The sequence below is a fragment of the Engraulis encrasicolus genome, chromosome 19 (genome assembly GCF_034702125.1).
Source record: "Engraulis encrasicolus isolate BLACKSEA-1 chromosome 19, IST_EnEncr_1.0, whole genome shotgun sequence".
Lineage (NCBI taxonomy): Eukaryota > Metazoa > Chordata > Actinopteri > Clupeiformes > Engraulidae > Engraulis > Engraulis encrasicolus.
Window position 1 is genome coordinate 2,863,378 of NC_085875.1, and position 26,752 is coordinate 2,890,129.

The 26,752-nt window shown below is 45.2% G+C and overlaps 1 protein-coding gene across 2 annotated transcripts in view; it reads right to left on the reverse strand.

Moving 5' to 3' along the window:
- Nucleotides 1-7,892: 7,892 nt before the first annotated feature.
- The window catches only part of kcnk5a (potassium channel, subfamily K, member 5a), a 36,148-nt gene continuing 17,288 nt past the window's right edge, over nucleotides 7,893-26,752 (reverse strand). The window contains exons 2-7 of one of the 2 annotated variants that reach the window (XM_063183435.1): nucleotides 14,228-14,339; nucleotides 12,674-12,711; nucleotides 12,347-12,475; nucleotides 11,024-11,192; nucleotides 10,706-10,806; nucleotides 7,893-9,946 (exon numbers count right to left, since the gene is read on the reverse strand). In XM_063183435.1, coding sequence (XP_063039505.1) covers nucleotides 8,867-9,946; nucleotides 10,706-10,806; nucleotides 11,024-11,192; nucleotides 12,347-12,475; nucleotides 12,674-12,711; nucleotides 14,228-14,339 — 1,629 coding nt within the window. In that variant the 3' untranslated portion in view covers nucleotides 7,893-8,866. Of the gene's footprint in view, nucleotides 9,947-10,705; nucleotides 10,807-11,023; nucleotides 11,193-12,346; nucleotides 12,514-12,673; nucleotides 12,712-14,227; nucleotides 14,340-26,752 lie in introns of both variants that reach the window. The other variant, XM_063183434.1, reaches the window with a different exon arrangement.

Consider the following 26,752-nt stretch of genomic DNA (forward strand, 5'->3'; position numbering starts at 1 on the left):
CCTCAATGCGTCACACTCTCAGAGAGGAACAACCCCTGTGTCGCTGACCCTACAGCAACTTGTTAAAAAGAAAAAAAGATCACGAGGCCTCTAGCTAATGGTTTCACTTCATAGTTTCATTTATAGTGAGAGCACTCATGCAATAACAGCTACTGCTGAACACAAAGTCCTCCCAGGGCCGTTCTATGAACATAAATCAGGATTTCCTCCTGCACTTTAGGCCTGTATTGAAGGCGGACAGCACCTTTAGAACAGACCCCACCTTCACTGGGTCCCCTGAAGATATAATTTAATTGTATTGCAAATGCAATCTCTAACATTTTATTTTACAAAACATGTCATATTTTATGTGAAGCTGCATAACATTAAAGTTATGTTGGGGGTCAATGAGGCAGCCTCAATGGCTGTAAATGGCCCTCGAGACATAGGTTCCCCACCCCTGGCCCTCGAGACATAGGTTCCCCACCCCTGGCCCTCGAGACATAGGTTCCCCACCCCTGGCCCTCGAGACATAGGTTCCCCACCCCTGGCCCTCGAGACATAGGTTCCCCACCCCTGGCCCTCGAGACATAGGTTCCCCACCCCTGGCCCTCGAAACATAGGTTCCCCACCCCTGGCCCTCGAGACATAGGTTCCCCACCCCTGGCCCTCGAGACATAGGTTCCCCACCCCTGGCCCTCGAGACATAGGTTCCCCACCCCTGCGGCCCTCGAGACATAGGTTCCCCACCCCTGGCCCTCGAGACATAGGCTCCCCACCCCTGGCCCTCGAGACATAGGCTCCCCACCCCTGGCCCTCGAGACATAGGTTCCCCACCCCTGGCCCTCGAGACATAGGTTCCCCACCCCTGGCCCTCGAGACATAGGTTCCCCACCCCTGGCCCTCGAGACATAGGTTCCCCACCCCTGGCCCTCGAGACATAGGTTCCCCACCCCTGGCCCTCGAGACATAGGTTCCCCACCCCTGGCCCTCGAGACATAGGTTCCCCACCCCTGGCCCTCGAGACATAGGTTCCCCACCCCTGGCCCTCGAGACATAGGTTCCCCACCCCTGGCCCTCGAGACATAGGTTCCCCACCCCTGGCCCTCGAGACATAGGTTCCCCACCCCTGGCCCTCGAGACATAGGTTTCCCACCCCTGGCCCTCGAGACATAGGTTCCCCACCCCTGGCCCTCGAGACATAGGTTCCCCACCCCTGGCCCTCGAGACATAGGTTCCCCACCCCTGGCCCTCGAGACATAGGCTCCCCACCCCTGGCCCTCCAGACATAGGTTCCCCACCCCTGGCCCTCCAGACATAGGTTCCCCACCCCTGGCCCTCCAGACATAGGTTCCCCACCCCTGGCCCTCCAGACATAGGTTCCCCACCCCTGGCCCTCCAGACATAGGTTCCCCACCCCTGGCCCTCCAGACATAGGTTCCCCACCCCTGGCCCTCCAGACATAGGTTCCCCACCCCTGGCCCTCCAGACATAGGTTCCCCACCCCTGGCCCTCCAGACATAGGTTCCCCACCCCTGGCCCTCCAGACATAGGTTCCCCACCCCTGGCCCTCGAGACATAGGTTCCCCACCCCTGGCCCTCGAGACATAGGTTCCCCACCCCTGGTCCTCGAGACATAGGTTCCCCACCCCTGGCCCTCGAGACATAGGTTCCCCACCCCTGGCCCTCGAGACATAGGTTCCCCACCCCTGGCCCTCGAGACATAGGTTCCCCACCCCTGGCCCTCGAGACATAGGTTCCCCACCCCTGGCCCTCGAGACATAGGTTCCCCACCCCTGGCCCTCGAGACATAGGTTCCCCACCCCTGGCCCTCAAGACATAGGTTCCCCACCCCTGCTATAAAACATTGCAAGCCAGTTAAGCATAAAACAGTAAGTTAATAACCTGAGGCTTGAAGTTTGTAAGTTATGTAACTGAACTCGAGGCTTAACTCAACTCCACTTAACCCATTGTGTCCTGAAGACACACATACGCTGCATCCAGGTTCTTAAGATTTAAGCGGTTTTATTAAAAATGTAGGTAAGTTAGAGCTGAATGAACACATTCTTAGGCAAGCCGAGGGTTCTAGCTTTTAAATGCAACTCATTTCATGTTTGTATGTGCTTCGGAGGCTGATATATTTAGGATTTCATAGGTAGAGGGCTCCCTTCTCAAAAAAGGGCTAGGACACAATGGGTTAAAGCAGCATCATGAGTCATGAAAACTCACTTTTTTTTTTACATTTAACTGGCTGCAATGTTTTACAGAGAACTCAACAAAGGACGTACTGTTACAATGAAATATAAATACCAGCAGGCATATCAATTGTTTTATGGTAGGGATCATCTAAATATTAATGGCTGCAACCAAATCAGGCCGTTAAGTATCAATAAGGCGGGCAAATAGCCCAGAATTAGAGATAAGGGGTGGTGTGGAAACATGCTGTATCTATGTCAAGGACACTTACGGCCATAAACAATATTACAGTACATTTAGCCCTCAGTCTTATCCACATCGACTTACTAACCAGTTACTTACTGGGGACAGTTACTTAACCCATTTTACCCTGATGCTGCATATATGTTGTTTGACCTTTGGCACCTGGAGCGACATTAACGCTGTATTTACAAGTTTACAAGTTTATTTATTTAAAAAGGGACAGCAGATATTACCAGCATTTAAACAAAGATGCTAAATACACAAGATTATAGCCATGAGGCTAATTTCCATCTTTTGTCCCTTGACAGGTTTGATGTTCCTTAAAAAAACAAGGTTAAAACAAAACTAAAAATACACAGTTATAGTACACAGTTGTAAAATTATAGAGTCAAAGATATGTCACACATTTAAAAAATAAATAATACAAAATACAATTAAAAAATACAATACCCAAATAAGTTAAAGAACAGCTGCCAGTAGTAGCCTAACTATGAGAAATTATGTTGACAGCATTGACAATCTAATAACCACAATTTTAACTGTTTACTGAATGAGTTTCCTGTTGGCAGTTCTCTAATTATACTGGGAATTGTGTTCCAGGTGTGAGAGACTCTGTAAGAGAGAGTTAGAGAGTTGAGCTTTTTTTCATTTAAAATGTGTTTATGTTGGAGCTGAATGAACACATTCTAATGCAAGAGGAGGGTCCTAGCTTTTAAATGCAACTCATTTCATGTTTTTATGTGCTTCAGAGGATGAGATATTTAGGTTTTAATAGGCAGATGGCACCTTTTCCCAAAAAGGCCTTTGGCACTCCAGCAGGTGTTTTTTTGCAGGTGATTTAGGCTAAAATGGGTTAAGGGCATAAGGGGGCGGCACTCCTTTTTTTCTTTTCTCTTTTAGTCCAACTGGGTAACTCCAACTCCCATTACTTAAGTGTTCACTGCACACTGCACACAACGAAATTGCACTTATGCCTCACCCGTGCAAGGGGGCACCCTCCAATGGCGCCCCAAGGGAGAAGTGCGGCAGGATGGCATGCTCAGGGTATCTCAGGCTGTGTCTCAAATGGTGCACTTGTGCACTTTAGTGTTCATGTGTCAGTGCGCATGCCGTATGAGTTACGCACTGAAACATAGTGCCCGAAGTGCACAAGTGTGCCATTTGAGATCCAGCCATAGTCATGGAGGAGCCATGGACGAAGATGTACAGTAAGAGAGCACGGCTTCATTCCATTCTCCAAACTCTTGTCCTCGACTTGTGCTTGTGGCCTCGCGCTTACAATAGCTTCCTCACCGTCGGCCTAGGCAGGCGCAACAACTTCTGGAGGACTTGTACCCAATTCAGCATAACCTATCCTATCAGTGAACAGTGTCTGTACTTGTGGCCTCGCGCTTACAATAGCTTCCTCACCGTCAGCCTAGGCTTTTGGGAGACTTTTCCCCCATTCAGCATAACACTGTCTGTACAATAACCTACAAACATGCCGAACTGTGCCTTTTCCAAAACTCATTCCTAACCTTAACCTGTCAGTGAATGTTTTCAACCAACGTAAATCACAGCATGCCACATGCCACTAAATCATCTAACATAGAATTTCCCAACGGGGCGTGGGGGAGCCCTAGGGGGGCGTTGAGAACGATGCAACTGAGTGGGGGCAGGACTTAGTTATACCACTGGGGTGCATGAGTCTATTTTAATTTTCAATACTAAGGGGGCATTGGCAGGCTTATGATGAGGCCAGGGGACGGCGTTTGGATGCTTATGATGAGGTCAAAGGGGAGGGCATTGGCAGGCTTAGGATGAGGTTAAGGGGGCGTTGGCATGCTTATGATGAGGTCAAAGGGGGTGTTGGCTCAAAAAGAGGTTGAGAACCACTGATCTAACCTCTACTCCTGTACAGAAGTCAGAATGCACGCCTTCTCTAGAGTGGGAATTAGAGAAGTTATTTTTGTTGATCCTGACGGAAATGAAAGGATAGACATGAATCTTCTCCGCTGCTGGTGGAGTTTCTCCAGCTGTAATTTGTCACGAAGCTCCTCGCTCCTCCCTGTTCATCCAAACTGCATTCCAATGCCATTACACACACAGGACATTTCTCAAAACCTAGTCAGTCTGCACACTTCCAAGTGTGCTCAGCCTAGTTAGTCATGCCCAGTGATTGGATACTCCTTAGAGTTCACCAAAGAGTATCCAATCACTGTGCGTGACTGAGTTCACCAAAGAGTATCCAATCACTGTGTGGAAGTGTGCAGACTAGGTTTTGAGAAATACCCTCACTCCTCTCTCCTTGGGTACCTCAACCATGGGGTGAGATAGGAAGCAGAAGGGTGGGATTTGAACCTGCAACACTCTGATCTGAGGCCCATCTCCTTAACCACTAGGTCAGGGGTTCCCAACCTTTTTTCCTAAAGGGAACGAAATGTGTATTAATTTGGTTTTTATTTGGCCTAATTATAATGTTCACACACCGAGTTTTGATCACAACCTCAACACAAACAAAATTCCGTGCACCCCCTGAAATCTCTGGCGCACCCCCAGGGGGTGCCCGCACCCCAGGTTAAGAACCACTGCACTAGGCCACGGCTGATCCCTCCTCTTTATTGGCATTTGGATTGACTTGGGCAGCCCGTCTTCACTGCATTCCAATGTCATTACACACACACAGTCACTCCTCTGTCCCAAGCAACAGCCATAAAATATACAATTTTAATTAACTACAATCAAGCCATTTGGAGTGTCTGAGTAAACAACTTAACGGGCAAAGTCCCTGATCAGATAAGATTACGAATTAGTGGCACTAGCAAAGAGGGTGACAGAGAGGCCGAGAGAGAGGGTGAGCATAGAAGCAACAGATTGATTGAGAACAAACTATTTGCTTCGTCAGATTTAAAAACCAGGCCAAAAGAATGTATTGATGAAAGGTCCCGTTCTATTTATTTATTTACTAAACCAAGACATGCACAGAACAGTGCATGCCATTACAGTGTGCAAATAACATAACCACATACATACATACATGTACATTACATCCACTGAGCATAGACAGCAGATGTTACATTAAGTCCAGATGTATAACACTATACTGCCCTATAAGAGGCAAAGTGCAGTAGCTACACCAACAGTGAAATTGAGGAAAAGGCCTTCTTCAAAGTAGGGATGCAAACGATTCATCGGTTAATCGACTTTAATCGATCAATGCATTAATCGATTAAAAAACATTAATCGCAATTAATCGACAATTCAACTGACAAGAGTGCCAGGTGAAAGGGGCATGTGAAGAGTGTGTGTGAAGAGGGGTGTGAATAGTGGGAATATTTAAATCACCTTTGATTAACGAATTGAAATAGAATTAATTTAAATGTGGTATTATTTCATTTTTTTATTACAATTTTTAAATTTAGTAGGTTTTTTTTTCGAGAAACATTGAAATTTCAGGGGGAAAACGCTGCTTATCAATTAATCGTAAGTCGATCGATAAGGCTATCAACTAATGATTAATGAATTAATCGATAATTTGCATCCCTTCTTCAAAGCCTTGGTATTAGGTTGGATATTGCTGTCACTGTAAATTAGACATAGCGATATCTCTAGAACAGTGTTTGGACCACAAGGCTTTGTCACAAGATAAAGGAGGTGTGATGAAGACCATTTTTCAGTCTAAACTCAGTTTAGACAAAATATGTAGTTACCACACTTTAACTTTTTGTAGGGCAGTAATATACACGTGATTGAAATGGCAATGAACATAACAGCCTTGAAAACACATGGTGTGATAAAAACACAACAACAGGGATAAAACTAGAGGAGTGTAACTAAGAAGAGGGTTCAGGGGTAAACCAGGTCAAGTTAAGAGGTACATCATCTAAATAGAAGATAAAGTGACGACTAAGGATAGACCGATATATGTATCGGTCCGATATCGGGCCGATATTAGCATTTTTTAAGCGTATCGTATCGGCCGATATGTGAGTGATTTTGGCTGATACGCAATATTTATTATTTTATGTTATTCAGACACTTTATTTTTGTATTACTTGATTGTTAGACATTACTTGATTGTTAGAGTGGGTGTTAAAATGTTACAAGTTCTACCTCAATTTGATAATGTTATAGGAATGTTTATTTTTAACCTGAGATCTGGAATATTTGTAATTTATTAACCTTTTTTTTAAAAACCCCATATCGGCCCCAAATATCGGGTATCGGAAATCGGGTATGGGCCAAGGGTGATGGAAAAAAAAAATCGGTATCGCATCGGCCATAAAAAAACCTGTATCGGTCGACCCCTAGTGAGGACTGCAGGCTCTTCTATTAGATGATTTACAGTACCTCTTAACTTAACCTGCTTTACTCCTGAACCAGCTTCTTAGCACACCCCCCAGAGCAGTCTATAGTGAAAATACAACACCAATATGGTGGATATAACAAGAGGAAAAGAAACGTGTGAAATTCAGGGTCAGATTATATACCTAACCCTGGTAAGACTTTTCTTTCCTGCTTGGTTTAAAAAAATGCAAAAGTGTACTGCCATTCTGTGGACCGGCAGTACACATGCCATTGGTAGAAACACTGGACTCGATTTCACAACCATCAATCATGTTTGAAATAACATACCTCACATTCAGAGGTGGAAAAAAAACAAACAAAAAAACTACAGGAACTTTACAGAAACATGAGAACATAAAACTATACAAGGGAATGGCTGAGGAGGAACACTGCTCATCAGAGACAGGTGTGTGCTTTCAAGTTTCAACCCTTGAACTGAAGGAAGCAAAAATGTTTGTTCACAGACCGATCTGGGGTGCATTTCTCAAAAGAGCAGTTATTAGCCTGTTAGCAACGTTGGTAGTTGCCAATGGGAAAAAGCATTGAAAACAACAAAGTAGCTAATGCAGTAAGCAACTTTGGTTTCGAGAAATCCACCCCTGACTAGCTTTAAGACTAGCGTCAATACTAAACATTAATTCATGACAAAATTGGTTAAAAGTATTCAATCATTAACTTCAGAAGAAGAATAGAAGAAAAAAATAAACACTATTTTAAATCCTTCACTTCGTTTTTCTTTTTTTAACAGAGATAATAAAAAGAGATCCTTTAACTCGGTTTAGTATTTTGTTAGTGTTCAGTAGTCTATCTTGTGTCCAACAGCGGTAAGGAAGAGCAAAGATCCACCTATTAGAGCAAGATACTTCAAGCCCGTGCATTTCCTGGATCCATGTGATGTCATGTGAACGCCCCTTTAGTAGACCTGCAGTTAGGAGACCTTTGGAGACTTCAGGTTGAGAATGAATGGAGTTCCCTTGGCGCAGTAGATGGCGGTAGCGCACATCTTATGCCAGCCATTACCAAATACCACAGGAAAAAAAGAGCGAGGGGACAACGAACGCCCTCTTTAGGAGCGCAAACTTGAGCACACTCCTTGGGTGCGTTTTAATATGCGACCTTGCCTCCTCCACTTGCGCTTGTCTCCTCGCCCTACCTCCTGGCCCCTCCTCCGTTGAGAAAACAATAAAGTTTCCCAGCTGTCAGCCTAGCTACAACAACTTTTGGGGGACTGTTTTTCATTCACCATCCCAATTGCAAATGAGAAAAAGACTTTACAATTGAGCTTTTGCAAGATATTGAAATATAATGCTGTTGTCAGTGATGTCATCATGACATATTACTTCCTGGTTCGAGGCCATAAGCACAAGTGGAGGAAGCAAGGTCGCATATTGGAATGCACTTCTTTGCATTTGGTAGGCTTTGGTTTGGGGCATATTACTTTACTAATAGCGCATTCAGGCTGACTGAGAACCGTGCCGGTGCCCATTCCCGCACCTAATCGCGAACCGGCCATCATGTTCACACCACAGATTTTAGCTTTCGCGAACCGGAAAGTTGGTTCGCAATGGGAACCGCAAAATACAGGGTTTTTCTCCGCGAACCCTGATGACAGCGCGGCCATCAGCAGGTTCATCCGGATAACACAGTCACGCGTGGATAAAGTTCAGAGCCCGGTATGAACACGGGCGGTTCGCAGATAAGCACTTTAGAGCCGAGCGTAACTGGTGCGGACACTGGCACCGGCTCCGTTCTGGTCGGCCTGAAAGCCCTAGAAGAAATGTGGCAACATATGAGTCCCACACGGAACATCAAGGTCAGTACAGTAGTCAGGGTTTGGGCTATCTTACTCGAATAGACGATGCTTTGGTAAAGAGTACGACCAAAGAGAGTAGAGAGAGAGAGGTTCCATTGGCCCATTGTTTCCGGGTTCTATTATTGCAAGGAGGAGGGGGGGGGGATCCCCCTTTAGGCAGACCTAAGGACTGTTCTATTAATTCTAGGAGTATTATGACACGTCCCCTTTAGGCAGACCGGAACCTGGTCATGTTAGGTGCCCATAGCAACCTATTACATTGGCATATCTCTATATACTTAAAGAATCTCTGGTACGCCGTCTCAGGACTCAGGACGTGTTGTCCTCTTTTGAGTACTCCTCCACTAACTTCTCGTAGGAGTGGCCATGGTCAGACCCGTCTGTAGTGAACACAGACCCGTCCGACTCGGAGTCGTCATCGTCATCGTCATCGTCCTCTTGTGACTCGCTGTCAGTTTGCGAGTCCAGGTCCAAGTTCTTATTATCGTCGTCGTCAGTCGCCATGACGGCTAAGTTAACCTTGGGGTCGTTAGCGGTGGTGTCGTCGTCGTCGTCAAGGCTACCCTGCAGGTTCTCCTCGTCGATGAAGGTGATGTTGGGTGCGTTGGGGAACACCATGGGCTTGTAGTCCGTGGCGTCCCACGACAGTCTGCCGCCGCCGATGCCGCCGCCACCCCCACCGCCACAGTAGGTGCCCATAGCCGTGCCCATGCCCCTCGCCCTCCCGCCGAGCCCTCTGCTGCTGCTGTGGTCTCCGCCGCCGGCCTCCTTGTCCAGCTGGTTCTCGTCGTACCTCCTGCGCCGCTCGTCGTACTCCTCCTCCTCCTCCCCGTCTGCCTCGCTCTGCATGTCGCTTAGCAGCCGCCCGCTCTCCTGCCCCAGGAAGTAGCTCTTGGACTTGGAGAACGCCACCGTCACGCGGTCGCTAAAGCTGTAGCGACGCTTCTGACGCGGCGACCGCTCCAGGTTCAGGATGGTGTGCCCGTTGCTGTTGGTTACCGCCGTCCCGATTCCACCACCGCCGCCATTACCGTCGGTGACCGTCGTCGCCGTTGTCGTCGACTTGGAAATGTTGGTCTCCTTAAAGCTGACGCTGTGTCCGCCGGGCGAGGTGGGGCTGGTGGCGGCGCTGGAGGCCGACTGGCTGCCGTTCCGGTTGCTGTTGTTCTTGCCGAGCTGCTTGATGAGGTCACTGTAGCCCTCCTGGCGCTTGGACAGGAAGCTGAAGATGTTGGCCTCGTTGGCGGCGGGCGGCAGGCTGCGCAGCGGCGACTTCTTGCAGCTGGTGGTGGTGGTGTCCTTGTAGCTGTACTGCGACTCACTCAGCGAGAGCTTCTGGCGCTTGCGGCGCTTCTTCAGGGCCTTGTGGGCCTCCACCACCATGCGCACCTTTGAAGAGGAGGGAGAGAGGCAATATTAGAAATATAAATAAAAAATATATTCTAACTATTATAAAAATATAACTATGCGTACCTTGAAGAAGAGGGAGGGAAACAATATTAGAAATATAATTAGTCAGATATATAATTAGAAATAAAATTATATAACATATTGTAATCATCATATAATAATATAACCATGTGCACCTTGAAGAGGTGGGATAGAGACAATATTACAAATATGAATATCATCACACATTATTATTATGTAATATAACCATGCACACCGTACAGTTGAAGAAGAGTAAGAGACAATATTAGAAATATAAATAAATATAATTATTATATAATAATATAGGGGTGGGCGGTATGGCCAAAAATGTATACCTCGGTATAATTTTAGCCACGGTATATATCACGGTATTGTACATTTGTGTATAAAATGTTAAAATTAAGCGTTTTGTGGCAAAATGACCAAAACACAATTTTTTTGCATTTTATTTTTTGGAAATGACTGGTCAGACATTGTTTTATCTTCTATGTGGGCATTCTTGTCATTCAAATCATTTGAAAACATATTTTTAAACTTTAAATCTATAACTATAACTCTACATCTACAGGACGCAATGCACTATTGCGGTAGACGGTATGAGACAAAATCTCTATCATTGATGAAAAAATACCGCACACGATATTATACCACGGTTACCGCCCACCCCTATAATAATATAACATTTTAATTATAATGTAATAATATGACCATGCGCACCTTCCAGTTGAAGAAGAGAGAGAGCCAGGCGAGCCCCAGGTAGATCCAGACCTCCACAAAGTAGCGGTAGAGCGTTGGGTAGTCTGCATTGGGATCCACACCTGCACAAGACAGAACGTTCATTTTGATGTTATAATAGAAAACACGTAATATGAAATAAGCATTTAGCACGCGTCAGGTAGTCCGCATTGGGCTCCACACCTGCACACGACACAAAATGAATTGTGAGATTACGCAAAATATGGGCATACCGTACCCGGCAAAGGAAAAGAGGAAAGACAAATTAAGGAATTAAGGGAGGGGGCGGGCATAACATACCGGCCACGTAGTCTCCGAAGCCGATGGTGGTGAGCGTGACGAAGGAGAAGTAGAGCCCCTCTATGTAGGTCCAGCCCTCCTGGGACATGAAGACGAGGGGGGGAAGAACAAGGTGCACCAGCACCCCCCACAGGAGGAAGATGGCCGTGCACGTCATACGCGTCTTTTGCTAAAACAGAGAACAAGACGAGAAAAAAACGATATGCTGTTATTCAGATGTATGCAATGTAATGCAATGTTGCCATTGGCAGCGGCCTTTATTAGTGGGCATTATCGAAAAATAGTTGACCACCGAATATCATCTGATGCCATGTAACCAGCACTAGCACCCCCCACAGGAGGAAGATGGCTGTGCACGTCATACGCGTCTTTTGCTACAAAAAAAGAAAGACGTGTGAACGTCGAAACGTTAGTCTTGGCGCTTGCCCAATAAACAAGTTAATTTCCACATCTGAAAATGCTCCGGTGATTCCTTTCTTTCCCTGCTTGTGAAGTGCAGGAGCGCGGAGGATATCTCTCTTTGCTATGTAATGCAATGTATTGTAATTTATTGGCGATGTAATGTATTGTTATGTATTGCAATGTAATGCCATGTAATTTAATGTAATATCATCTGATGTCATGTAACCAGCACTAGCACCGCCAAGAGGAGGAAGATGGCCGTGCACGTCATAGTCATACGCGTCTTTTGCTACAACAGAGAAGACGTGCGAACGTCGAAACGTTAGTCTTGGCGCTTGCCCAATAAACAAGTTAATTTCCTCTTGGTGAGGTAATGTAATGTAATGTAATGTAATGCTTACCAAAGACACGCCCCTCTTGGTGAGGTAATGTGATGTAATGTAATGTAATGCTTACCAAAGACACGCCCCTCTTGGTGAGGTAATGCAATGTGATGTAATGTAATGTGATGTAATGCTTACCAAAGACACGCCCCTCTTGGTAATGTAATGTAATGTAATGTGATGCAATGCTTACCAAAGACACGCCCCTCTTGGTGAGGTAATGTAATGTAATGTAATGTAATGTGATGTAATGTAATGCTTACCAAAGACACGCCCCTCTTGGTAATGTAATGTGATGTAATGCTTACCAAAGACACGCCCCTCTTGGTAATGTAATGTAATGTAATGTGATGCAATGCTTACCAAAGACACGCCCCTCTTGGTGAGGTAATGTAATGTAATGTAATGTGATGTAATGTAATGCTTACCAAAGACACGCCCCTCTTGGTGAGGTAATGCAATGTAATGTGATGTAATGCTTACCAAAGACACGCCCCTCTTGGTGAGGTAATGTGATGTAATGTAATGTAATGCTTACCAAAGACACGCCCCTCTTGGTGAGGTAATGACCCAGGTGCTTGGCCCGGCCTCCGAAGAACTTGCCGAGTTCGCTGATCCAGGTGAAGCAGAGCGGCACCCCGAACAGCCCGTAGAAGATGCAGAACACCTGGCCCGCAGCCGTCTTGGGGGCAATGTTGCCATAACCTGCCATGACACACACACACAAACTGATTAGCTATGTTGCCATAACCTGCCATGACACACACACACAAACTGATTAGCTATGTTGCCATAACCTGCCATGACACACACACACAAACTGATTAGCAATGTTGCCATAACCTGCAACACGCAACAATAAGACCTGGCCCGCAGCCGTCTTGGGGGCGATGTTGCCATAACCTGCCATAACACACAACAACAATCATAAACAACATGTTACAATAACAACAATAATGTCAACAATGTTGCCATAACCTGCAATAAGACATATGTATTAGCAATGTTACCATAACTTGCCACACACATACAAACTAGTTAGCAATGTTACCATAACTTGCCACACACATACAAACTAGTTAGCAATGTTACCATAACCTGCAACACACATACAAACTAGTTAGCAATGTTACCATAACCTGCAATAACACACACACAAACTGGTTAGCAATGTTGCCATAACCTGCAACACGCAAACACACTTATTAACAATGTTGCCATAACCTGGCACACACACAAACTGATTAGCAATGTTACTATAACCTGCCACAACGCACACACAAACTAGTTACCATAACCTGCAACACGCAAACAAACTGATTAGCAATGATGCCATAACCTGCAATAACACATACAAACTAGTTAGCAATGTTACCATAACCTGCAATAACACATACAAACTAGTTAGCAATGTTACCATAACCTGCCACACATACAGTACACATAGAAATGTTACCATAACCTGCCACACACACATACAGCAGCAATCCTAGACATGTTATTGGGTCAGTGACCTGTCTTCCTAGGAGGCCATTTGTCTCAAATGGCATAGTGTGGTTGTGTTTTCTAAGCCTTTTTGGGCAGCAGCAAACCTATTCTCTTACTGGTACTGTGCACTAGCTGTAAATTTTATATTAGTGCTACACACCTGTGCGCACCGGTGTGTCTACTTTCACCCCTGCATACGGTACATACAGCAACAACCATAGACTTATTATTAGAAATGCTACTATAAAACAGCAGCAGACATACAGCAATAGTAATATTATTACAAATGCTACTATAAACTGCCACACACATGGAGCCTGAAGCTTCTGACTCTGATCGGCCTTCTCGACCTCCATCTTCACATTTGTGAAAGTTTGAAGTGGGCCCCCGGTTGCAAAAGGTTGGGAACCCCTGTGCTATGTTTTAAAGGTCTAGTGTACAGTATTTGCTTCTTCCGCTGCAGGTGTGTAATTTAAGGAATTTCCCCTCCGGGCGACTCGGGCTAGTCAAACTGAAATCAAGCTGCTCGTAAGCCACCTGGAAATGTGCACTCTTGCAGAACATTCTGTTTACACACACACACACGCACACACATGCACACACACACACACACACACACACGCACACACACACACATACGGGCACACACACGCACACACACACAGACACACAGACACACAAGCACATACGGGCACACACACACGCACACGCACACACACACACACACGGGCACACACGCACGCGCACACACACACATGGGAACACACGCACAGACAGACAGACAGACAGACTGACAGACAGACGAGCACACACGCACAGACAGACAGACAAACAGACAGACACACACACACACACACGCACACACACGTGACTTTAGAGAATAGAAGAGTCTGTTGAAAGTCATCATTAATGATTAATCAATGGTACATACCGATGGTGGTGATAACCGTAGCAGCAAAGATGACAGCATTGGGCCAGTTCCAGTTGTTGAAGGTTCTCTCTCCCGTTATTGTGACGCCCTGACCTGAGGCATCAGATACCACCTGAGGAGGGGAGGAGAGGAGAGGAGAGGAGAAGAGAGGAGGAGAAGAGAGGAGGAGAAGAGAGGAGGAGAGGAGAGGAGAAGAGAGGAGGAGAAGAGAGGAGAGGAGAGGAGAGGAGAGGAGAGGAGAGAAAGTTAGAAGAAGGGAGACATGGACACAGCAGCAGGAAGGTCAGGACTGGGTTCAGAAAAGGACACTTTTTTTCACAAGATTCAATCACACTACAGCACTGGGCATGCTGGGCCGCTGACAACTTTGGCTGGACCCGGGACAAATTAATCTCAAAGGGCTCCCCACCAAATACACATGCAATATGATGAGGAAGTACCCCACCAACCAGCCACCCCCCTCCCTGGGCCTGGGACAACTGACCCCTTTGTCCCTCCATGTTGGCTTGCCCTCATACAGTTAAGTACAGTACATGCACATATTCAATGTTGAGGACGGAGACAAGAAGACCAGACAGGCTGCTTGCAATGGAAATAAAGTCAGCAGATTTAATTCACATGCTAACGCAGCAAATATCAAACCGGTTTTGGAGCGACTAATCGGGTAGCCTACCGTGTGTCCTGGAGTTGCATGCATGTGACTAAAAATATTAAAATTAACGGATGATTTTATCCAAAGCGTAATAGATCCTATTTGGCCTACAATTGTAAAGTTTTGGCTACAAGTGCACAAGTACATTGACACTTTGTTGTAACTCCTTGATGATTTTCAAGGACATTCTGGTCAACTGCACAATATCATCAGCCTTGATACTACCGACTAAGGCATGTTGAGGCATTGCACACAATTACCATACACATCCATGTTCACAGGAAGCAATGGCAGGACTAAAAAGGAATGGGGGGAAATTGACACAAGGTTTTGAGAAGAACATTAATAGACAGTGATGCATTCACTGGGTATGTAGTATGTACAGCGAAGGATCTTTGCACTACTCAAGTGAGATATAGTCTGGGAACCACCTATTCATTTCTTCGTCAATCTAAACTATTTAAAACTACTAAAGCTTGGTGAAAAGCCGGTTTCACAATTGGTGTCCATAGTTTTAGCCAAAAGGTGAACCCATACGTCCACTCCATGACAATCCAGGCCATGACAGGTGAGCCACAGCCATATTATTATGGGTCAAAGACGTCCAACATGTCCTTCAGTGCAACGGATCTGTGTTGGAATGACCATCACTAGGGTTGTGGGTGTTATTCTGACTAACGTGCCAGAGGTCTGGGTTCGAGTCCCAGCTGGGCAACTCTACTCCCCTTCGCTACAAATGGTGTCAGAAGTGGGATGGTACCGTGAGGCCATCGGAAGCGTACCCATTGTGTGTGAGCCGTAATTCCATGCGAGGGACCCCCAGGATTGGTGACCCCGGTGTGAGGGACCCCAGTGATGGGTGAAGCATTGATGATGGGGCACACTGGATGGGAGAAGCATGATGGGCAGTTGCGCGAGGGACACCATGAGTGTGTGAAGCGAGGCAGTGTGATGGAGTGACCATCACTAGGGTTGTGGGTGTGTTCTGACTAACATGTCAACGAGCCTGGCTCTTTGGTGTAGCGGTCAGAGCCCCGGTTTACTACCCCAGAAGGTCTGGGTTCGAGTCCCAGCTGGGCAACTCTACTCCCCTTTGCTACAGGATACTTTTGCTTACTGTAAATGCAAAAAAATAGATTTTTTTTTTAATTAATTTTTTGGCTTGGCTTTTATGCATTCACATTTCAAAAAAAATGTTTTGAAATGTCATGTTTTTCACAGTTACAGTAAGCAAAAGCATCTGTTAGCACTGAAGGACAATGTCATGTTGGACATCTTTGACCCTTGTACACAACTCTGATGACGCACTGAAATCCTGCTCGTCCCCCTGCACGTGTGCCCTGAGGTTCTGTTTTGAAATGACGAGGTCAAGCCCATATCCACCCATCTACAGTATGTGTTTTTAAATTTCATCTACTACAATACTACAATACTACTCCAGTGCTAAGGAGGAGAAAAAAAAACACCAACAAGATTTGTATTTCATTGATTTAACCTTTTAAATGACCCATTCCTTTACGAGTCAATAGTCCAATTGTCAATTGTTAACATTTCACAAAACGTGTCACAGTCAGTCTAACTACCCAAAAATATTTGGACACACTGTGTAAACAAACATAGGCACATGTTGTGCCCCCTGACCTGGGCCGGGGGTCCATCCATGCACAGGTGCGCCCCTCAAAACAAAACAGACTGGGGGCAGGGGGGGAAAGAATCAATTTTTATGTACACGTCCGTAAAGGAATGTTACACAAAACATGTCACATATTTTTCGTCAATAGGAAACTGTTGTGTTTGTTATGATGGGTAACCCACTGTGATCTGAGGTGATCCCGCCCCCAGGCCATGCTATAGGCTCTGGGTCAGGCCAGGAGCCTCCTAGCCCCGCCCACCTCTGACCTCTGCCAGGTGTTTTCTGTTTTGTTTGTTTTGTACATTTTTGTCCCTTTCGCAAAAAAATGTTCATGTTCAAAACAAGCCAAGGCTGCAGTTGCCAAATCATCCTAAAATTAAGAGAGCTAGATGTCGAAACTTGGTGGCCGACCGTGGGGCCTACTTCAGGCAACTCTTACATAGAAACAAGGAGTAGTGACTCCTACTACTTTCTGCCTTCTTGTTGTGGAATTAGGAACTGGAATGTCAACATTCACCCTATTCCGCAATGGTGAACAATCTTTTAAAAAATCCTGGGTCCGCATCATGATCCATTCATCCAAATCCGTTCATAAGTTTTTGAATTATCCTGCTAACAGACAAACAGACAGACAGACAGACAAACCAATGCGACCGAAAAAATAACCTCCTTGGCGGAGGTAATACGATTAAGAAAAGGATGAGATAGATGGGATAAGAGTCTAGAGTCTTGAGGAATCATCAATGTCTCAACAAATCACACACTAGTAATGCAGAGAACAAGGTTAATAGCCCCGGGCCTGACTGTAGATGTGTTTACTATCGTTAATACAGCAACTGATGCAAGATCTTCTCCCATCTTCCCCATTACAGATGAAATAAGATTAAGAAAAGTCTAGAGTCTCGCGGAAACCTCAGTGTCTCAACAACACACTAGTAATTGCAGAGCATGAGGTTAATACTTCCCTACATAGGCAAAGTTAAGTAACTACGCCAACAACGAAACTGACAAAAAAGCCTTTAAAGCCTTGGTATTCGGTTGGATAGTGAAGTTACTGCATATTTGACTTAACATGGGGGGGTAAGCAGGGCATTTGTCCCTGGGCCCCAGGGCCCTCCTGTATGGGTGTTGGGGGCCCTAGGCTATTGTGACCATGGCAGGCCGAATGGGGGGCCCTATCAGTGTTTTGCCCTGGGGCCCGGTGTGCAATTGTTCCGCCACTGCACGGCACACGGTTTCCATAACTCACACGTTTGCACAGCAGCACGTTGTCAGCAGCCAGCATGATGACATTTCAAACTCAAAGAAAAGTGAAACGAGACCGACAGTGCAACTGGGAACGTCGAAAATGTCACTGTGACACAGCATCTAAAGCACTGCACACAGCAAAATTGGGTTAACCCATTGTGTCCTGGAGCGACATATACGCTGCATTCAGCTCCTTGAGATTTGAGCTGTTTTATTACAAATGTGGGTAAGTTAGAGCTGAATGAACACATTCTAGTGCAAAATGAAGGCTCTAGCTTTTAAATGCAACTTATTTCATGTTTTATGTGCTTCAGAGGCTGAGATATTTAGGTTTTAATAGGGAGAGGGCACCTTTTCCCAAAAAAGGCTTGGGACAAAATGGGTTAAAATCCTCATACAAAGCAAGTGGGCAGCCAAACAGGCAGCATGACATTAGAAATGGAAAGGAAGTGAAATGTGAAAGTCCAACTGGGAAGGTCCCAAATGTAGGCGCCCCAAAAGGGTGCAGTGCTTGGGGATGTTGCCTTGCTCAGGGAGGGTACCTCAATAAGGGTGTAAATCACAGCCTCCATGACGATACGATTCAATATCGATATCTTATTATTCAGTGCGATACGATTCGATTATTTTCGATACTTAAGAATGCCCCACGATACCATACGATACGATTCGATTCGATTTTTTCCCCAATTACTTTTCCACTTCTATTAAGTTATTGGGCAGGGGCCAGCGATTCGATTCTTTTCGATACTTAAGAATTCCCCACGATACGATGCGATTCGATTCAATCATCAGAATATATTGCGATATATCGATACATTTCGATATTATTTACCCCCCATACGTCAGTGTAGTCAGGGGGGGCTGTCTTTTTCTTTTTTTTCCTTTTCTTTTCCTTTTTTCCCAACGCAGTTCCACCAAGCTGTGTTTTGATTGGCTAGCTAGGACGCTTAACCCGTTAACTGCATTCGGGTCAAAGACGTCCAACATGACACTGCCCTTCAGTGCTAACAGATGCTTTTGCTTACTGCAACTGTGAAAAAACATGACATTTCAAAACAATTTTCTGAAAAGTGATTGCATGAAAACCAAGCCAAAAAAAGAATTTTTAAAAAATCTATTTTTTTGCATTTACAGTAAGCAAAAGTATCCATTGCACTGAAGGACATGTTGGACGCCTTTGACCCATTCACGGCCACAGGAAAAACAAAAAAAGCCACATCAGAAGGATGGGATGTAGTGCTAGACTACCTCACTGATGGCCTGAGAAGGATGGGGTGTAGTGCTAGACTACCTCACTGCTGGCCTGTGACTGACATGTTTGCTTTTTTCCCCTGTAGTAAATTATAGGAATGCGTGGCCACACACCACACCATACCGTCCCCTGACAAAATACATGTGATCTCATTACCATATTTGAGGCAAACTGCTCACAATGAGAGATTCTGAAGTGTGACACGCAAAATCCACCTCCTGACAGAAGGCATTTCTCAAAACCCAGTGCGCGCACTTCCAAGTGCAACAGTCTAATTAGTCAAGCCCAGTGACTGGATACTCTTTGGTGAACTCTATGGAGTATCCAATCACTAGGTGTGACTAATAGAGAGTATCCAATCACTGGGTGTGACTAATAAAGAGTATCCAATCACTGGGTGTGACTAATAAAGAGTATCCAATCACTGGGCGTGACTAATTAGGCTGAATACACTTGGAAGTGCGCCGCGCACTAGGTTTTGAGAAATGCCCAGAGATGCTGTAATAACTGGAGGCATGTGAAATGGCCTGTGTGCAGGAAACAAACTACAGTGGAGTCAGCTGATGGGGCAGCCACATGCCACACACCCCCAGGCCATGTGCCATACCGCTCTCTAGCAATACAACAGGCGTCGGGCAGCCGTGGCCTAGTGTTTAGAGAGTTGGTCTTTCAATCTAGGGGTTGCCGGTTCGAATCCCCCCTGACCTCTCCCTACATCTCCATCCATGGCTGAAGTGCCCTTGAGCAAGGTACCTAACCCCACATTGCTCTAGGGATTGTAACCACTACCCTGAAAAAATAATAGTTGTAAGTCGCTTTGAATAAAATGAAAGCGTCAGCTAAGTGCAATGTAATGTCTATGGGCTATACACACCAGCCTCTAGCACCACGCCACATAGACCGGCCTCCAGGGGGCGCTAGGGAGCCCTTGGAGGGCTTTGAGAAGGAGACAGCTGAGGGAGGGTGGACTTGGGCAACCAACCAATTGCAAATGGAGGGTAGTAATTCATTTTATTTCTTACTAAGGGGGGCATTGGCAGGCTTATGATGAGGTCAGGGGGTGGAGACTGGAGGGTGGGCATTTGTTCAAAAAACGTTAGGGGGGGGGGGCACTGTGGCGCAGCGCACTAAGCCCCCCACTTGGGCTTGCATACCCATGGGGACCCAGGTTCGAGTCCGGCCAGGGTCATGTCCCAACCCTGCCCCCATCTCTCTGTCCCACTGATTTCCTGTCAATCTCTACTGTCCTATTATCAATAAAGGCACAAAAGGCCCATAAATATATCAATGAACAAAATTCAAGAGACACCGCACACTGCTTACTTTTCTTTACTTCATTTCTCGGAGCGAACAACGCGTTTCGCCCAATGCGTCATCAGCTCATAGAGCGAACCTGATGACGCATTGGGCGAAACGCGCTGTTCGCTCCGAGAAATAAAGTAAAGAAAAGTAAGCAGTGTGCGATGTCTCTTGAATTTTGTTCATTGATTCACCTTCTCCTGCCTCACACCTGCACCTGCATTGCTGAGGGCAGTGCACAAGGACTCTCTTGTATTTTGCCCATTAAAATATCTTAAAAAACAAACAAACAAAAAAAAACGTTAGGTAACCATAGCAGCAGACGGCATGTGACCACCTCACCACGGACACTCTCACTTCCTGCTTCTGTCACCCTCCGCAACACTGATGCACTTGGGTGCATTCCAATATGCGACCTTGCTTCCTCCACTTGTGCTTGTGGCTTCACCCCGCCTCCTGCCCCCTCCTCCGTGGAGAAAACAATAAAGTTTCCCAGCTGTCAGCCTAACCACAACAACTTTTGGGGGACTGTTTTTCATTCACCATCCCAATTGCAAATGAGAAAAAGACTTTACAATTGAGCTTTTGCAAGATATTGAAATATAATGCTGTTGTCAGTGATGTCATCATGACGTATTACTTCCTGGTACGAGGCCACAAGCACAAGTGGAGGAAGCAAGGTCGCATATTGGAACGTACCCCTTGTTTTCCCTTTTTCTTCCGAAGCCGACTACTTCCCCCACGAGAAACGCTGCAGCTCTGGGGACTACTTCCCCCACGAGAAACGCTGCAGCTCTGGGGACAATGTCTTTGATTGAACATGGCCCTGGCCTGCGGAGAATGGCGCCGCTCTTAAAAGACTCTTTTGTGGACCCTTGGCCATCAACATGGCACCAGCATGCTCTGTGGCATCATCATCATCAGTGCGTTATGTCAGCGACAATGCATGACGTTGGAGTTTCAATATGAAGAGTTCTTTTCCAAAACACTATATCCACCATTTTTTACTTTTTGCATTTTAATATTGGAATTGACTATAAAGAAGTCCTATCATGTATGTGTGCATTCTTGTAATTCAAATGTTTTGAGAACATACTTTAAACCCCTATAAAATGCATTTTGCAGTGCAATTCAATGGAATGCCCAATACAAAATCGTCAATTTCCCAACATTCTATAAAATGGATATATCTCATTTTGGAAAAGAGCTCATCATATAGACAATGACATCCGAATGTCACAATGAGACACATGGTAATGCCATGCAACAGACGGTACATACTATAGGCCTCTATTGTGAGGAGGAGCAGTTTACTCGCTCTCTTGGCAGCTCTTCTGTCATGAGAAGGCATGCTGGACCAGTGACCATTAGAGATACAAGCTGGGAGGGGGGGGCACTGTGGCACAGCGTGCTAAGCCCCCCACATTTGGGCTTGCATGCCCAAGGGTTGCACCCAGGGTTCGAATCCGGCCTGGGTCATTTGCCATCCCTACCCCGTCTCTCTCTCCACATACGCTTCCTGTCGCACTTCACTATCCTATCCGAAATAAAGGCGAAAAAGTCCATAAAAAATACATTAAAAAAAACAAAACAAAGAGAGACACACAAGCAGGGCCGCTGCTAAGGTTTTGGAGGCCCTAAGCATAGCTGGTCTGGAGGCCCCCCTCACAATTAAATAGTAATAATAACAATAATCTACTAACTAATAAATACGTTATATGTTTTGTAATGTACCGGTAACGCAATATTTTTTCATGACGTTTCTTAGTCAATCTCAATTTATAAGGCCCCAATTTTGGGTGCAAAGTGGTTGGTGCCCTATGCACTCTGCATACTCTGCTTATGTCTAGCGGGGGCCCTGGTTACTGGTTGGGGCCCTAGGCACTCTGCTTATGTCTAGAGGGGGCCCTGGTTGGTGCCCTAGGCACTCTGCTTATGTCTAGAGGGGGCCCTGGTTACTGGTTGGGGCCCTAGGCACTCTGCTTATGTCTAGAGGGGGCCCTGGTTACTGGTTGGGGCCCTAGGCACTCTGCATACTCTGCTTATGTCTAGCGACGGCCCTGTACACAACACACATGGCCATTCTCTTGCACATCCAGTGTCTTGCAGGCAGCAAAGTCCTCCTATATAAAGTCTCTCTGCTTGCAGCAAAGTCCACCTACTGTATATAAAGCGTCTCTGGTTGCAGTCTCTGGTTGCAGTCTCTGCTTGCAGCTCTAAGACACCTAAGACGATATCATGTGATTGCATACATCAATGGTTCTCAACCTTTTCTACAGAAATACCTCCGTGACCTAATCGCCCCCTCCTCATCTCATGTTAAGCATGCCGAGAAACATCATGTTAAAAGATGATGAAAACTGTACAGCCTGATGACAATGATAATTTCCTGTGTTCTATTATTACCTTAACCAAGGAGGTTATGTTTTCAGTCACGTTGCTTTGTCTGTCTGTTTGTCAGCAGGATAATTCAAAGAGTCAAGAATGAATTTTGATGACATTTTGTGGAGTTCTTGGAAATGACAAGAGGAACAAGTGATTCAATTTTGGTGGTGATGCGGATGACGATCCGGATCCAGATTTTTTTTTGTATTCTGTAGAGACCCCCGTTGAGAAAGCCTACAGTAGAGACACACAATCTTTCTATTCACTGAATAAGTTATGGATGAGTCTTGATTCAATTTTCAAGCTGGATCAAAATCTGGCTGACTTGTATAATGGACTCCGTGTTTGGCAATGAATCATGGGTAATGTAGTTGATTTTGGTGAAGAGCTGCATGTTCTCCAACTTCTGTACAGGGGTAAATCACATTTTAGAAGTAGCACACGTAAGGGAGTGTGTAACATCATCTAATGCCACCATTTGCATGGGTTAAAATTTTTTATCATTATTTTTTTAGAGGATTATCTAAGAAGCACATTCATTGCAGTACATTAATTACCAATTACTAAGTAATTTATGGGGATTTGCTGTGGCTATACCACCTGGCGTCTGAATAAAAAAAGAATATAAAAAAAATGTCATTGGCCAAGTCGTGTTGTTTACACCAAATATTCTGTGCACATTAAAAAGACCTGACGTGTAGTAGATAAGGCTTATGGCTCAGCATCCAGCCTCTTCCACTGCAGAGCCACGCTATCGCACATGTAATTACATACACAACACTGAGCCAGCCGCGTGGTTTTGCATTGTTCTGGAGGAGAGCCGCCGCCCGCCCGCTCGCCCGTGACCTTGTGGCTAGAGAGTTGGTCTGGGGATCGCAAGGTCAAAGGGTCAAATCCCGCTGCAGTCGGAGGAATGTAGCCCGGTATGACCCGCATACTTTCTTCATTCACATTCATGTTCTGGAGGTTCTTTGACCTGACACAATTGTAGGGGCGCAACTAGGGATGCACCGATACCACTTTTTTGAAAACCGATACAAGTAGGAGTACATTAATGTGTGTACTTGCTGATACCGAGTACCGATACCGATACCTTTTACCACCAAAATACAATGGAAATAAATGCATGGCCTTGTTTTTTTCCATCTGTGATATTTTTATTGTCCATTTCCATGTAGATTCAAATGTTAGTAAATGTATGAGGTGGAACTTTTTTCCATGCTGCTTTCAAGTTTCACAGAACGTGACAAGATTTTGCATTGCTTTGTGTAATAGCAGTATCGTTCCTGGTATCGGCAAGTGCTTGACGAGTACGAGTACGAGTATAATGAGCAGTATCGGGTGCCGATGCCGATACCAGTATCTGTGCATCCCTTGGCACGAGGATTGCACTCCTTCTGGTTCTGGTTTGAAACGATTGGACAGCTCTCATCCAATCCAATCGTTCGCTTATTGGCCGGCCGCCTGGAAGTTGACTAAACCCTCCCCATGGCATGAATACACATTACTGCCTCCATACTACATTACGTTACTTTTAGATTACGCTACCCACGACCCTACCGTGGCCCTACCGTGGCCCTACCGTAGCCGGTGATCCGGGTTCAATTCCGGCCCGGGGCATTTGCCAGTTCTGCACCGTCTCTCTCTCCCCACTCACTTCATGTCCCTCTGTCACTATCCTGTCTCAAATAAAGCCAAAAAAAGAAAAGAAAGAGTATGCTACCCACAACCTATATCTAAAATTACTGTAATAACGCCATGGATAAAGCCATGCACCAAATGCAATGTAATGTCATGTCATGTCATGTCATGTCATGTCATGTCATGTCATGTAATGTAATGCAGACAGTGTGGGTGCAGTGGTGGAGTTCTATTTCCTTCAAAACTTGTACACTGTAGCACCTTACAAAACATACCTGTAGGCCTACACAATGTAATGGGTCAAAGACGTGCAAAATGGCATTGTCATTCAGTGTAACGGATGACTTTTGCTGACTATAACGGTAAAAAAACCATGATTTTAAAATTGTTTCAAGTGAATGGATGACAGCCGAGGCTTTCATGAATTCACTGGAAAAAAAATAAAATAAAAAGAGTCATGTTTTTTACAGTTACAGTCAGCAGAAGGTATCCGTTACACTGAATGACAATTTCATTTTGCACGTCTTTGACTCTAATGCACACCCGGTCCCCGGAGCAGTGGTAGCTTACAAAACATAGGCCAACACAATGCAACGCAACACCCGGTCCCCGGAGCAGTAGGCAGGCTAATGCATCCTCAAACAATCGATGATGCCTGGAGTTGTATTGATAACAGCTGATAGCTCTCTAACAAACATCTTTGAAACTGATAACCTTGAACTGATAGGTCTCTCTCTTCTTCTTTAGTCTGCAGAATGGGATGTCCACCATCTCCGACAAGACTTGTCAAATGTTAACTCGTCTGCCTATATATATAGAACACTTTGTCACAGATCAAAGGACCCTTGGACCCATGATATAGCACCAGGTCTGGGACATGTGCACAATGTATGGCTTCCTTTTTGCATAACACAAAGTTAAGGAGTTTGCAAAAAACACTGTGAATTATGGTTACACACAATAGATAAATAGATAGAAGACCGAGAGGTTGAAACGTCATTGCCATTGAATGAATGAATAAAAAGAAGAAAAAATAACTTAAAGAAGAAAAAAATCCAAAGGAGTGTGCGAACCTTTTTTCAAAAAATACGTAATCTTTTTGTGCAGCACCAGGGATTGTGCACAAGTAACTCTCTACAAACACTCCTAGAATCTCTGTCCTCCGTTTTGATGTTGTGGTTGCTTGCTTATTTGCTTGGTGATGTTGTGGTTCCCACGTAACTAAAGAACCACGTCAAAAATCACAAAAATGTGCGATGGATTATTACAGGATTCTGCTGGGAGACAAATCGTGAATTTTGATAATCTTTCCTTCAAACAATTTCACTTTTACCAGCACATTTTGAAGTCCTGCATCACAAAAGAAAAGATAAAGCATAACATTGAGGGTCCATCTGTGTTGCTGTGTGCATCAAAAAGAAAGAAAATAATTGCATGGAAAATACTATCAGTTGACCTCTACATTCCACAATATACAGTAGGATCTGACTGGGAAATGCTAGAATAATAACATCACGTTGAGTACTAACTGTTCTTCCAAACAATAATCATGTTATAATAATGAGGTGCAATGCCATCTTGTGTTTTGTCTAAAACGTTGTCATTTGAAAATAAACCTTGGCTATTATCATTTGAATGTTCTTAATTCTGCTTAAATAAACATTGTACACAATCCTAACAGTTCTGGGCTGCAATAAAAAGGTGTAGCTAAGATTGAAATCATAAGGGTGCTGTTGCGCAATACCATTTGAACCCACAAACCTCTTGTTACACCAGTTCCATCCATGCACATAAATCTAAAATCCCATGACCCAATTCTCCCCATTGACAGTCTACAGCTCCAAATGTGACATAACTCACACTACTTGTGCACCACGCCGTTATCCTAAAACAACACCTTTGCCAACTTCAAACGCGCCCCTGAACCCATAGGCAATGCCACAGGCAGCAGTCTATAGCACTTGGCCCCGAAACAGGGGTTGCCAGACAGTGTTGGGTGTAACGCGTTACAAAGTAACGCGTTACAGTAGTGTAACTACTTTTTTCGTAAAATAGTAGTGTAACGCGTTACTACTGGGAAATTAGGTAACGTAACGCCGTTCTTTGTTAAATATGGCAAAACGTTACTTTGTTTTTTGGTCCGATCGCGCTGTCGGCTCTTATTTTGAAATCGCGCCACAGACGCAATGAAGAAGCGTGCCGTGCCCCGCCCCCTCAGGCAGTTTCTCCCTCTTTGTGTCAGTCACTGCAGGCTCCGGACAAAAGCACCTACGACGCTGGCATTAGATGTTGTGAGGTAGACTACATGGGAAGGACTGTATCAGAGCCTGTAAATACATTATTCACAAAGTTCTCTATGCATCGTTTTTGAAAGTAATGGTCCACATTTGATTGCAAACAGTGTGTTAGGAC